Source organism: Marmota flaviventris, chromosome 1 (genome assembly GCF_047511675.1).
Source record: "Marmota flaviventris isolate mMarFla1 chromosome 1, mMarFla1.hap1, whole genome shotgun sequence".
Taxonomy (NCBI): Eukaryota; Metazoa; Chordata; class Mammalia; order Rodentia; family Sciuridae; genus Marmota; species Marmota flaviventris.
The window spans coordinates 188,287,203-188,301,287 of record NC_092498.1 but is presented as its reverse complement, the minus strand read 5'-3'; the positions used below and the strand labels follow the sequence as shown (position 1 = coordinate 188,301,287).

Below are 14,085 nucleotides of genomic sequence, written 5' to 3'. Positions count from 1 at the left end.
GAGCAGCCCAGAAATACCAATAGGTGCAAAGAAATTAAAAAAAGCCTCAGTGAAACCTGCTGGTTTTAGCCAAGAGACAAGAAGAGGGGCAGTATAGCAAGACAAAAGTCTTTTATACAATTACTTCTCTATTCCAGACAAACTATGCCACCCTGCCCTCCAACCTATCCCCACAGCAAAGACTAGTGGTAAGCCTGGACTTCAAACCACCAAGCAGTAATGAAGCATTTTCTCCCTTAAGGCGTGGCAAAGGAGTCCTATTAGGAAGGGAAGATTTATATCACCTTCCAGGGCTAGCAAGACCTCTCCCATGGTATCACTGAAGGTAACCTGGGAGCAGGAATAAGACACCTCTACCATTTACAGCCAGTGTTGTGAATGGGGAACCTAAACTCCTACCTTTCCCTAGTAAGAAAGAGGTAACTACTCTCCCTGGAAATCAGTTGCGATTCAATGAAGAAGCTGGACATTCACTCCCATCTGGCAGTAATAAAGAGGTGCCCCCCAAATCCCTGTAATATACTAGAAAAAGCAGCTTGCTAAACACATTTAAACAGTATCCAAAATTAAGCCAGGCATGGCGTCACATGCCTGTAATCCCACCTACTCAGGAAGCTGAGGCAGGAGTATTGCCTGGGCAACTTAGACCTTGCCTCAAAATAAAAAAATAAAATGGATGGGCTGGGGATGTAAGTCAGTGTTAGAGCACTTGCCTATGTTACTGTATAAGGCCACAGGTTCAATCCCCAATAACATATACACACATTCACACACACACATACCACCCCCACACACACACCCCAGATTCAAAAGGAATAGAAGACATGAAGTAGAAGACATGAAGAAGTAACAAATGAACATCTTATAACAGAAAATACAATAAGTAAAGGTCAACAGATAGTCTAACAGCACAATGAACATGACAGCGGAAAGACTCAGTGAACTTAAACATGGATCATTCTTAAACAAAAGGAATGATCTAATCTGAACAACAAAAAGAAAATGGACTAAGAAAAATCTATTAGCTTGCTCTTCCCTTCATAAAGAAAATGAATGTGTTTTTATATAAGAGTATACAATAAGAAAGGATCATGGTAGAAACTGATATAAAGTTATTATGACAAGACTGAATAATACTCCTATTAAAAACTGAAAGCTGTCCAAAGAGACAAGGCCTTAAAACAAATCAAAATTGTACCTGAAATTTCAAGCTAAGCTAATGGCAATAAAATAATGTAGGCATGAAAAATATATATAAATTAGAAAACTATTTTAAAGTGACTAAAGGTTTTTAAAAATTGTCATATCTAATGGACAGTTTTAAATTTTTTTGTTTTAATTAGTTATACATGAGAGTATAATACATTTATGCACTTTATTATGTCATACATACATAGGATATTATTTCTCATTTTCTGAATGAACATGTTGCAGAATCATATTTGCCATGTAGACACACACACACACACACACACACACACACATATAGTAATAATGTCTATTTCATCCTATTATCTTTCCTATCCCCACATCCCCTCTCCACCCCTCCCATCACTTCCCTCTACCTAATCTAAGATAATGCTATTCTTCTCTAGTGCCCCACACTTACTGTGAATTAGCATCCACATATTAGAGAAAACATTCGGCCTTTGGTTTTGTGGGATTGGCTTATTTTGCTTAGCATGATATTCTCCAACTCCATCCATTTACCTGCAATTGCCATAATTTCACTCTTCTTTAAAGCTGAGTAATATTCCACTGAATATATGTACCACATTTTCTTTATCCATTTATCTATTGAGGGAAACCTAGGTTGGTTCCATAGTCTAGCTATTGTGAATTGAGCTGCTATAAATATTGATGTGGATGTGTCAATATAGTACCCTGATTTTCAGGCCTCTGTGTATAAACGAAGGAGTTGGATAGCTTTGTCAAATGGCGGTTCCATTCCCAGTTTTCTGAGGAATCTCCATATTGCTTTCCATAGTGGTTGCACCAATTTGCAGTCCCACCAGCAATATATGAGTGTTCCTTTTCACCACAATCTCGCCACCACTTATTGTTGCCTGTATTCTTGATGATTGCCATTCTGAGAGGAGTGAGATGAAATCTTGAGTAGTTTTGATTTGCATTTCTCTAATTACTATATATTTGTTGATCAATTGTATTTATCATATATTTGTTGATCAATTGTATTTCTTCCTCTGTAAAGTGTCTGTTCAGTTCCTTAGCCCGTTTATTGATTGGGTTATTTGTTTTTTTTTTTTTTTTGGTGTTAAGTTTTTTGAGTTCTTTATATATCCTAGAGATTAATACTTATTGGAGGTTCATGTGGTAAAGATTTTTCTCCCAATCATAGGCTCTCTCCTCATATTATTAATTATTTCCTTTGCTGAGAAAAAGCTTTTTAATTTGAATCCATCCCATTAATTGACTCTTAATTTTACTTCTTGTGCTTTAGGAGTCTTGTTAAGAAAGTCAGATCTTAGGCTGACATGGTAAAACTTTGGCCTATTTTTTCTTCTATTAGGCACAAAGTCTCTGTTCTAGTGCCTAAATCTTTGATCCACTTTGAGTTGATTTTTGTGCAGGGTGAGAGACAGAGGTTTAATTTCACTTTGCTACATATGGATTTCCAATTTTGCCAGCACCGTTTGTTGAAGAGGCTATCTTTTCTCCAGTGAATGATTTTCATACCCTTGTCTAGTATGACATAACCGTATTTATGTGGGTTAGTCTCTGTGGCCTTTACTCTGTACCATTGGTCTACAAGTCTATTTTAGTGCCAATACCATGCCAATTTTGTTACTATAGCTCTGTTCAAGATCTGATATTGTGATGCTTCCTGCTTCAATTTTCTTGCTAAGGATTGTTTTAGCTATTCTGGTCTCTTATTTTTCCAAATAAATTTCATAAGTTGCTTTTTCTATTTCTATGAAGAATGTCATTGGGATTTTAGTAGGAATTGCATTAAGTCTGAATAAATGATTTTGGTAGTATGGCCATTTTGACAATATTAATTCTGTCTTCCAGAAGCATGAGAGATCTTTCCATCTGAGTGTTCTCTCTTTTTCTCTTCATTATTATATATTTTATTTATTTTTTCAAAAATCTGAGGTTTTTCTTTAATTTCTTTCTTTAGTGTTCTGTTCTTTCACCTCTTTTGTCAGATTGATTCCCAGTTATTTCATTTCTTTTGAGGCTATTGTGAATGGAGTAGTTTTGCTAATTTCTTTTTCAGTGGACTCATCATTGATGTATAGGAATGTGTTTGATTTATGGGTGTTGATTTTATTTTATTTTATTTTATTTTTGGGTGTTGATTTTATATCTTGCTACTTTGCTGAATTCATTTATTAGTTCTAGAAGTTTTCTGGTGGAATTTTTTGGATCTTCTAGATGTAGAATCATGTCACCAGAAAATTGTGATAGTTTGAATTCTTCTTTATTTATTTGTATTTCTTTAATTTCTTTCTTTTGTCTAATTGCTCTGACTAGACTTTCAAGGATGATGTTGAATAGAAGTGGTGAAAGAGGGCATCCCTGTTGTTCCAGTTTTTAAAGGGAATGCTTTCAATTTTTCTCCTTTTAAAATGATGCTGGCCTTGGGTTCAGTTTTTACAATGTAGACCTATGTTCCTATTATCCCTAGGTTTTCTAGTGTTTTGAACATGAAGGTGTGCTGTATTTTGTCAAATGCTTTTTCTTCATCTATTAATGATGATCATATGATTCTTATTTTTAAGTCTATTAGTATGATGAATTACATTTACTGATTTTCATATGTTGATCCAACCCTGCATCCCTGGGATGAATCCCACTTGATCGTGGTGCACTATCTATTTAATATGTTTTGAATGCGATTTACCAGCATTTTATTGAGAATTTTTACATCTATGTTTATCAGGGATATTAGTCTGAAGTTTTCTTTCCTTGTTGTGTCTTTGTTTGGTTTTGGTATCAGGGTGTTATTAGCCTCATAGAATGAGTTTGGAAGGGCTTCCTCCTTTTCATGGAATACTTTGAGGAGTATTGGTGTTAATTCTTCTTTGAAAGTATTGTAGAACTCACCTGAGAATCTATCTGGTCCTGGGCTTTTCTTGGTTGGTAGGCTTTTGATAGCATTTTTTATTTCATTACTTTAAATTAATCTGTTTAAATCATGTATGTCCTCCTCATTCAGTTTTGGTAGGTCATGTGTCTCTAGAAATTTGTTGACGTCTTTGATATTTTCTATTTTATTAGAGTACAAATTTTCAAATTAGTTTTTAATTATCTTCTGTATTTCAGACATGTCTGTTGTGATATTTCCTTCTTTATACTGTATTTTAGAAATTTGAGTTTTCTCTTCATTACCATGGCCAGGGATTTATATATTTTATTTATTTTTTCAAAAATCAATTTTTTGTTTTATCAATTTTTTTTCAATTGTTTCTTTTGTTTCTATTCCATTAATTTCAGCTCTAAATTTAATTATTTCCTTTCTTCCACTGCTTTTGGTGTTGATTTGTTCTTCTTTTTCTAAGGCTTTGAGATGCAGTATTAGGTCATTTATTTGTTGACTTTTTAGTCTTTTAATGAATGCACTCAATGCAATAAACTTTCCTCTTAGCACTGCCTTCAAAGTGTCCCAGAGATTTTGATATGTTGTATCAGTGTTCTCATTTACCTCTAAGAATTTTTTAATTTCATCCTTGATTTCTTCTACTGTCCATTCATCATTCAATTCATCATTCAATTGTGTATTATTTAGTTTCTATTTGTTACAGTAGCTGCTATTTTTTATTTTATCATTGATTTCTAATTTCATTCCATTGTGGACTGATAGAATGCAGGTATTATCTCTTTTTTTTATTTACTAAGAGTTGCTTTGGGGCATAAAATATGGTCTATTTTAGAGAAGGAGCCATGTGCTGCTGAGAGAAAGTATATTTGCTCATTGATGGATAAAATATTCTATATATGTCTTTTAAGTCTAAATTATTGATTGTATTATTTAGTTCTATAATTTCCTTACTTAGTTTTTGTTTGGAAGATCTGTCCAGTAGTGAGAGGTGTGTGTTGAAGTCACCCAGTATTATTGTATTGTGGTCTAATTGACTCTTGAAAGTGAGAAGGGTTTGATGTACATAAATGCTCCATTGTTGGGGCACAAATATTTATAATTGTTATGTCCTGCTTATATATACTTCCCTTAAGAAGTATGAAATGTCCTTCTTTGTCTCTTCTGATTAACTTTGGTTTGAAGTCTACTTTATCAGAAATGAGAGTGGAACCCCCTGCTTGGTTATGCAATCCATATGAATGATAAGTTTTTTCCCATCCTTTCACCTTCTGTCTGTGGATGTCTTTGCCCATGAGGTGAGTCTCTTCAAGACTGAATATTGTTGGGTCTTGCTAAAATTTTAATCCAATCTGCCAGTATATGTCTTTCGATTGATGAGTTTAGGCCATTAACATTCAAGGTTATTATTGAGATATGATTTGTATTCCTGTATTCCCTGTCATTTTGATTTATTTCAGGTTTTTGGTTTGTCTTAGTTTCTCATTTGGTTGTATGTCCCTTCAATGTACCCACTTCCTTTGCTGGTTTTCACTTTTTTTTTTTTTTTCACTTCATCCTCACGGAAGATTTTGTTGAGAATGCTCTATAGTGTAGGCATTTTAGTTGTGAATTCTTTCAATTTTTGTGTATCATGGAAAGTTTTAGCTTCATCTTCAAATATGAAACTTAATTTTGCTTTATATAAAATTCTTGATTGACATCTGTTTTCTTTCAGAGCTTGAAATATATTATTCCAGGACCTCCTAGCTTCGAGGATCTGGGTTGAGAAATAAGTTGATATCCGAATTGGTTTCCCCCTATATGTAATTTGATTTTTTTCTCTCACATCCTTTAAGATTTTATCTTGATTCAGTGTATTAGTCATTCTCATTAAAATGTGTCTTGCTGTGGGTTTGCTGTAATTTTGTACATTTGGGGTTCTGTAAGCCTCTTGTATTTGATTTTCTATTCCATTCTTTAGGTTTGGGAAGTTTTCTATTATATCACTGAAAGATTATGCATTCTTTTGGTTTGTATCTCTGCTCTTTCACCTATTCTGATAACTCTTAAATTTGGTCTTTTCATATTATCCCATAATTCTTTGTTCTGTTCATGGTTTCTTACCATCTTCTCCACATGTTCAACTCTACTTTCAAGATTACATATTTTGTCTTCATTGTCTAAGGTTCTGTCCTCCAAGTGGTCTAGTCTGTTGGTAATGTTTTCTATTGAATTTATAATTTGGTTTACAGATTCCTTCATTTTGAAGATTTCTGCTTGTTTTTGTTCCATAATCTCTAGATCTTTATTTAAGTGATCTTTTACTTCCCATATTTTTTCTTTGATTTCACTCCTTATAGTATCCTTCACTTCACATATCAATTTAACTATACACAATCAGAACTCCTTGTTGGATATTTCTTCTACTGTGTTATCATCAGTGGCTTCTATTGTTGAAGCATCTTGATTTGTCTGGGGCACTTTATTCCCTTGTTTTTTCATGTTGTTAATGTGTTTTCCCATCTAAAAGTATAGATCTAAGGCAGGACAAATTCTACCCTATAGACCTATAGTGTCCCTGAAGGTTTCCAGAGTTTCACCTTTACTGGTGAGACCAATAAAGAGTACCCAGTGTAGACAATATATACCTTTAAACCTAATAGCTCCCACTAAGTCATCTCACATTAAACCAAAATGATGAATTCAATAACTATCTATAGTACAAACAGAATATTTGTTAAATAATTTACAATTTCAAATGGTGGATGAGAGAACAGAGGTAGTGCAGTATGCAATAACTGCGAGGAAGGAAGAGAAGCTAGAAGTAAAAATTCACAGGAAGAGTGGAAGAGGAGCCAACAGAGATTGGCTGTTGGTTGGAGAAAATTTGGGGGAAAAAAATCCAAGAAAATAGAAAAGAGAGAGGAAGGATGTGAATAAAGAGACAAAAATTAAAGACATAAGAATACAACAAAAATGCAAAACACCATTCATGTCAATGTCCTCCACATACTGATGCATAAAAAACATCCTGTTCCAAATATGGTAGAGATATTAGTGAATAAAAAACTAAAATAAAATAAATCTTGCTGGAAAGTCGAACTGTCTTTGTCAGTGTTCAACCATTTCTCAGCCCTGTCTCTGATGTCTCTTGGGATCACCAAACCCAAATCAGTCCTTGCAAACCCAGTCTCTATCCCACAGATCTGGGTTTCAGATACTTCAGGCTCAGCCACGCTACAGTCCCAAGATCTCAGTGCTCTTCCTACTTGCAGAGAGACCACCAGGGATACACTCATCCAAAGGAGCAACCCCATGATGCAGCTACGAGACCAGGGCCACCAGCACTCTCAGCAGGAAGACCCAGGCTTCTCTAAACCCGCAGGCACCCCCACACTGGACCTGGAGGTCCACCTGGAGTCCCCAGACAGATGCTCTTATGGTGGTAAACCTGCTTGCACGCAGGCCCCAGCCCCTGGCTGGTGTCCCAAAATGGGTGCAGCCACATGCAACCAAACCTGGAGTCTCCCCGAAAGCAGTTCTCTAGCCTGTGGTAGCTGCTTTTTTTTTTAAATTTCAATAAAGAATAACAGATTGGAAAGAATAGAAAATCTATTGGTAATACCTTCAGAAAAATAAAACATGGAAAAGAAAAAAATATTTATATGTAAATATAATTGAAAAGACAAAAATAATTCATGAAAAAATGAATACATAAAATGAATAAAGAAAATAAAAGATAAATAAGATGGAGTTCTGAAATAAGAAAATCAAAGCCATGAGATAGAGCAAAGAGAAATGCAAATCAAAACCACCCTAAGATACCATCTCACTCCAGTAAGATTGGCAGCCATTATGAAGTCAAACAACAACAAGTGCTGGAGAGGATGTGGGGAAAAGGGTACTCTTGTACATTGCTGGTGGGACTGCAAACTGGTGCGGCCAATCTGGAAAGCAGTATGGAGATTCCTGGGAAAGCTGGGAATGGAACCACCATTTGACCCAGCTATTGCCCTTCTTGGACTTTTCCCTGAAGACCTTAAAAGAGCGTACTACAGGGATACTGCTACATCGATGTTCATAGCAGCACAATTCACAATTGCTAGACTGTGGAACCAACCCAGATGCCCTTCAATAGATGAATGGATAAAAAAAATGTGGCATTTATACACCATGGAGTATTACGCAGCACTAAAAAATGACAAAATCATAGAATTTGCAGGGAAATGGATGGCACTAGAGCAGATTATGCTTAGTGAAGCTAGCCAATCCCTAAAAAACAAATACCAAATGTCTTCTTTGATATAATGAGAGCAACTAAGAACAGAGCAGGGAGGAAGAGCAGGAAGAAAAGATTAACATTAAACAGATACATGAGGTGGGAGGGAAAGGGAGAGAAAAGGGAAATTGCATGGTAATGGAGGGAGACCCTCATTGTTATACAAAATTACATATAAGAGGTTGTGAGGGGAATGGGAAAATAAACAAGGAGAGAAATGAATTACAGTGGATGGGGTAGAGAGAGAAGATGGGAGGGGAGGGAGGGGGGATAGTAGAGGATAGGAAAAGTAGCAGAATACAACAGTTACTAATAGGGCATTATGTAAAAATGTGGATGTGTAACCGATGTGATTCTGCAATCTGTATTTGGGGTAAAATTGGGAGTTCATAACCAACTTGAATCTAATGTATGAAATAAGATATGTCAAGAGCTTTATAATGTTTTGAACAACCAATAAAAAAAATAAATTAAAAAAAAAAACAAAATTAAAAATAAAACTTGGGGCTGGAATTGTGGCTCATCGGTAGAGTGCTCCCCTAGGACCGGCAGGACCCGGGTTTGATTCTCAGCACCACATAAAAATAAAGGCATTGTGTTGTTTCCATCTACAAAAAAAGATTCATATTCTTCTCTCTTTCTCTCTCTCAAAAAATTAAAAAATAAAAATAAATAAATAAAACTTGAAATTTTAAACTGAAAATGCACACTGAATATTTGGGGAAATCAATCACATATTGGGGGAAATACAAAACACTGAGCTATATTGGTAAAAATCCATACAAACCTTAAGAAAAAAATTATTTGTCTTGACAGACAATTATATATGTTCTTTTCAAATGTGCACAAAGAATTCACAAGATGCACCACTATGGGCGAAAAAATAACATTCAGTGGTAGTAACTATTACAGATTTGAATTAGAACTCATTTGTAAGTCAGTGGTACAGCACTTGATTTGAAACCCATTTCAAACTTAAATTGTCTGTACTGAGAAGAAAAAAGGATTTGTACTCAATGATCTGATTTTAAATTTTAAAAACTAAAAAAAGAATAAATTAACCTCAAAGAAATAAGGGAATGAATAATGATAAGACCAGAAATCAATAAATAAATAAACAAAAGAGAAAAAAAGTTGAACCTTTGAAAAGGTTTAAAATATTCACAAATCTAACAAGACTACACCTAAATAATTAGCAAAAACAACAAAAGCCTTACCTTGGCCAATTTTGTAATTTTACCAAAACCAGGCTTCCAAGAGGGAGCTGTGAATAAACAATCTTAAATCCACTTTGATGAAGCTGAGTCTCTTCAGGAAATTCTTCTTCAGAAATAGAACATTCATTATATCTTGAGTCAGCATTCATGAAGCAATACCATGGTTCACTGTGATCAACTTTGGCTGCATCCTCACTTGACAATAATCTCCATTTCAAACAACTTTCATTTTCACATTGAACCCATACTCTGTTTATATACATACTGTTTTCCACTGAAGAATCCATTACACTGTTACAAAAGTTAGTTATTTTATCATTAATTTTTCATTTTTCCATACATTTAATCTGAAAAATAAGAAAAAGGAAAATAAAAAATAAGCATTCAAAAGTATGAGAGAAAATTCCATCCAAAATCAAAGAAATAACTCTTCTTTGCCTAACATCTCTGTATAATGAAGATATATGTTGAACACGTTTAATTTCCACCCACACAAAAACAAAAGAACAAAATGGAAACATCACTGTGCAAAAACTGCTCCAAAAATACAAATAAGAAAAATATGGTGGACAACCTACTACACAGCACACATCTGGTAGGTATCCAATATTTTCTGTCAACAGCTAAGCCTTATTGAATGACAACTATGTTCTAGGTATTATTCTAAGTGCTTTATTTACACATTTCACATAGTATTCCCAATCACCTTATAATGCTCATTTTTACAGGGTAGATTTGAGATAAGAAAAGTAAAATTTTTTTAAAAGATCCAGAGATATGATAAAGTAGAGTTGAAATTTAAATGCAGGTAGTTCAGTTTTAAATTTTGTGATCTTAACTATTAGACTGTATTGTTTCTTGAGTATTCATAAAGCATGGCTTGACAATTCTTTTTCTTTTTCTAATTTTACCATATAAAATTTAAAATTAATCAGAATTTAAAGGGATTTCTTATGTCATTTACCTTTTAATCTATTAAAATTCCAAATTGTTTTCAGAGTTTTTTAATTATGAAAATGCTACACATATAAAGTTAGAATTGTATGACTAAGCTTCCAAAACATAACATCAATAATAATACATGTACACTAATCATATAACTAACTACAAGTAAAACTAATTATTTTTTTTCTTTAATTTTTATTATTGGTTGTTCAAAACATTACATAGTTCTTGACAAATCATATTTCACACTTTGATTCAAGTGGGTTATGAACTCCCATTTTTACCCCGTATACAGATTACAGCATCACATCGGTTACACATCCACTGTTTTACATATTGCTATGCTAGTGTCTGTTGTATTCTGCTGCCTTTCCTATCCTCTACTATCCCCCATCCCCTCCCCTCTCATCTTCTCTCTCTACCCCATCTACTGTAATTCATTTCTCCCCCTTGTTTTTTTTTCCCCTTTCCCCTCACTTCCTCTTGTATGTAATTTTGTATAACCATGAGGGTCTCCTTCCATTTCCATGCAATTTCCCTTCTCTTTCCTTTTCCCTCCCACCTCTCACCCCTGTTTAATGTTAATCTTCTTCTCATGCTCTTCCTCCCAACTCTGTTCTTAGTTACTCTCCTTATATCAAAGAAAACATTTGGCATTTGTTTTTTAGGGATTGGCTAGCTTCACTTAGCATAATCTGTTCTAATGCCATCCATTTCCCTGCAAATTCTATGATTTTGTCATTTTTTTAATGCAGAGTAATACTCCATTGTATATAACTGCCACATTTTTTTTTTATCCATTCGTCTATTGAAGGGCATCTAGGTTGGTTCCACAGTCTTGCTATTGTGAATTGTGCTGCTATGAACATCAATGTAGCAGTGTCCCTGTAGCATGCTCTTTTTAGGTCTTTAGGGAATAGACCGAGAAGGGGAATAGCTGGGTCAAATGGTCATTCCATTCCCAGCTTTCCAAGAAATCTCCATACTGCTTTCCAAATTGGCTGCACCAATTTGCAGTCCCACCAGCAATGTACAAGTGTACCCTTTTCCCCACATCCTCGCCAGCACTTGTTGTTGTTTGACTTCATAATGGCTGCCAATCTTACTGGAGTGAGATGGTATCTTAGGGTGGTTTTGATTTGCATTTCTCTGACTGCTAGAGATGGTGAGCATTTTTTCATGTACTTATTGATTGATTGTATGTCCTCCTCTGAGAAGTGTCTGTTCAGGTCCTTGGCCCATTTGTTGATTGGGTTGTTTGTTCTCTTATTGTCTAATTTTTTGAGTTCTTTGTATACTCTGGATATTAGGGCTCTATCTGAAGTGTGAGGAGTAAAGATTTGTTCCCAGGATGTAGGCTCCCTATTTACCTCTCTTATTGTTTCTTTTGCTGAGAAAAAACTTTTTAGTTTGAGTAAGTCCCATTTGTTGATTCTAGTTATTAACTCTTGTGCTATGGGTGTCCTATTGAGGAATTTGGAGCCTGACCCCACAGTATGTAGATCGTAGCCAACTTTTTCTTGTATCAGACGCCGTGTCTCTGATTTGATATCAAGCTCCTTGATCCATTTTGAGTTAACTTTTGTGCATGGCGAGAGAAAGGGATTCAGTTTCATTTTGTTGCGTATGGATTTCCAGTAAAACTAATTATTGACAACTTATTTGCTATACCAAACCTATTTCTTAAAAGAAAAAAAAAAAGCCTTTGGTACACCATATCCACAAGCTAGTAAAACATGTAAGTTAACACCATTTAAAGAAGTCTTTAATTCATGAGTTAATCATATATTTAGAAACTTACTTATGCATGTCATATACCTTCCTTGGGCCACTATAAATTGCTTTAGAAATTTGCCAATATATTTGAATATGTCTTATGTGAATGTATCCAAAGAAAATAAACATAAAAGATACCAACCATAGTTATAAAAATCAAAAATATTCATTGAAGCACTGTTTATCATACTGAAAGAATAGAAAATCTAAAAACAGGAAGACTTAAATATATCAGAAAATATAAAACTTTGCCAATAACATTTAATTTTTACTTGCTTAATTCTTGAACTGGTAAGGAAATTTATAAGGAGCAATGTAAACTGCAATTGAAGTGAATGGATTTATTACATTTCTCTCTTTTACTCTGAAATTTGTTTATGCCTTCTCTCATTTATTCTTTATTTAATTTGTCACAGATGTTTTAAAAATTAGTTTTGAAATTCGACTTAATACATTTCTCTTATCCCTTCTTTCTATTTTCTTTAGAATTCTTTTTTCTTTTCATTGATGCGTAATTAATTCATTTCCAATCTTTTCTAACATGAGCATTGAAGGCTTTACTTTCCACTCTAAGTATTACTAAATATTACTCAATTTTAAATATTCAATTTCAATTCTGTTTATCTTTGGGCTCAGGAGTAATTTACACTTAAAAATTTTTGAGAGGGTCTCTGTATTTGAGGTTTATCATTTTATTATTGATTTTTTTATATAATTTTATTTTAGTCAAAGCTTGCTGATACAGAGACCTGGGGATCACAAATGTTGCCACACTGACCTAGCCAGAATGCAATTGAAACAAGCACAGAAACCCAAGGGGATTCAGTTCAGAGATATGCAGGAGAGTGTGACTCATTTTCCCTTTGAGTTGGTGATTCATGTCAGCTAAGAAGAACGAGAATACTGAACAAGCAAAAATAATTATACTTGGGGACTGAGTCTGGGAAGGCCATATTCATGGGTGGTGGTGAACAGACCCATGGAAAGTTGGTAATCTTGCTGTCATTTTGTAGGCCCCTGAGACCCAAACACCCAGCAGAAATTAACATTTTTCTGGACATTGATCTAATCTCTACTAAGCAGATGCCACCTTATAAAATTCCAGCATTCTAGCCACCAGAAATTCCCATTTAGAACTATGTGCCACCCCTGTCTTGGAAGTGCATCTATCTAGTCTGTATCAACAAAACTCCAATTGACGGTACTTTCCATTTTGTCCTGCTTTACAGAATAGGAGAAATATCTTTGCCAGCTACTCTTCCAAGAGAAAATTAATATCTAAAATATATAAAGAACTAAAAAAATTATACCCCAAACACTAACTCAATTAATTGATGGGCAAATCAACTAAACAGACACTTTTCAAATGAAGAAATAAAAATAACCAAAAAATTTTCAACATCTTCGGCAATTAGAAAAATTCATTTCAAAACTACACTGAGATTTCACCTCGCTAGTGTTAGAATGGCAGTCATCAAGGATGCAAATAATAATAAGTGCTGAAGAGCACTTGGGGAAAAAGGAAAACTTAAACACTGTTGATGAGATTATAAATTAGTACAATCACTATGCAAATCAATATAAAGTTTCCTCAAAAGACAAGGAATGGATCTACCACATGCTTCAGCTATACTACTCCTTGGTATTCATCCTAAAGAATTAAAGTCGGCATAAAATAGTGATACATGCATACCCATGTTGATAGCATCACAATTCACAACAGCCAAATTATAGAGCCACCCTAGGTGTCCATCAGTGGATGAATATATAAGCAAATGTGATATATATACACAATGGAATTTTACTCAGCTATAATTTAAGAA

At 34.3% G+C, this 14,085-nt stretch overlaps 1 protein-coding gene across 1 annotated transcript in view; it reads right to left on the bottom strand.

Annotated features, from left to right (window-relative positions):
- Zcwpw2 (zinc finger CW-type and PWWP domain containing 2) overlaps positions 1-14,085 on the bottom strand; it is a 136,225-nt gene that overhangs the window by 79,433 nt on the left and 42,707 nt on the right. The window contains exon 2 of the mRNA XM_071619606.1: positions 9,542-9,888. Coding sequence (XP_071475707.1) covers positions 9,542-9,828 — 287 coding nt within the window. The 5' untranslated portion in view covers positions 9,829-9,888. The remainder of the gene's footprint in view (positions 1-9,541; positions 9,889-14,085) is intronic.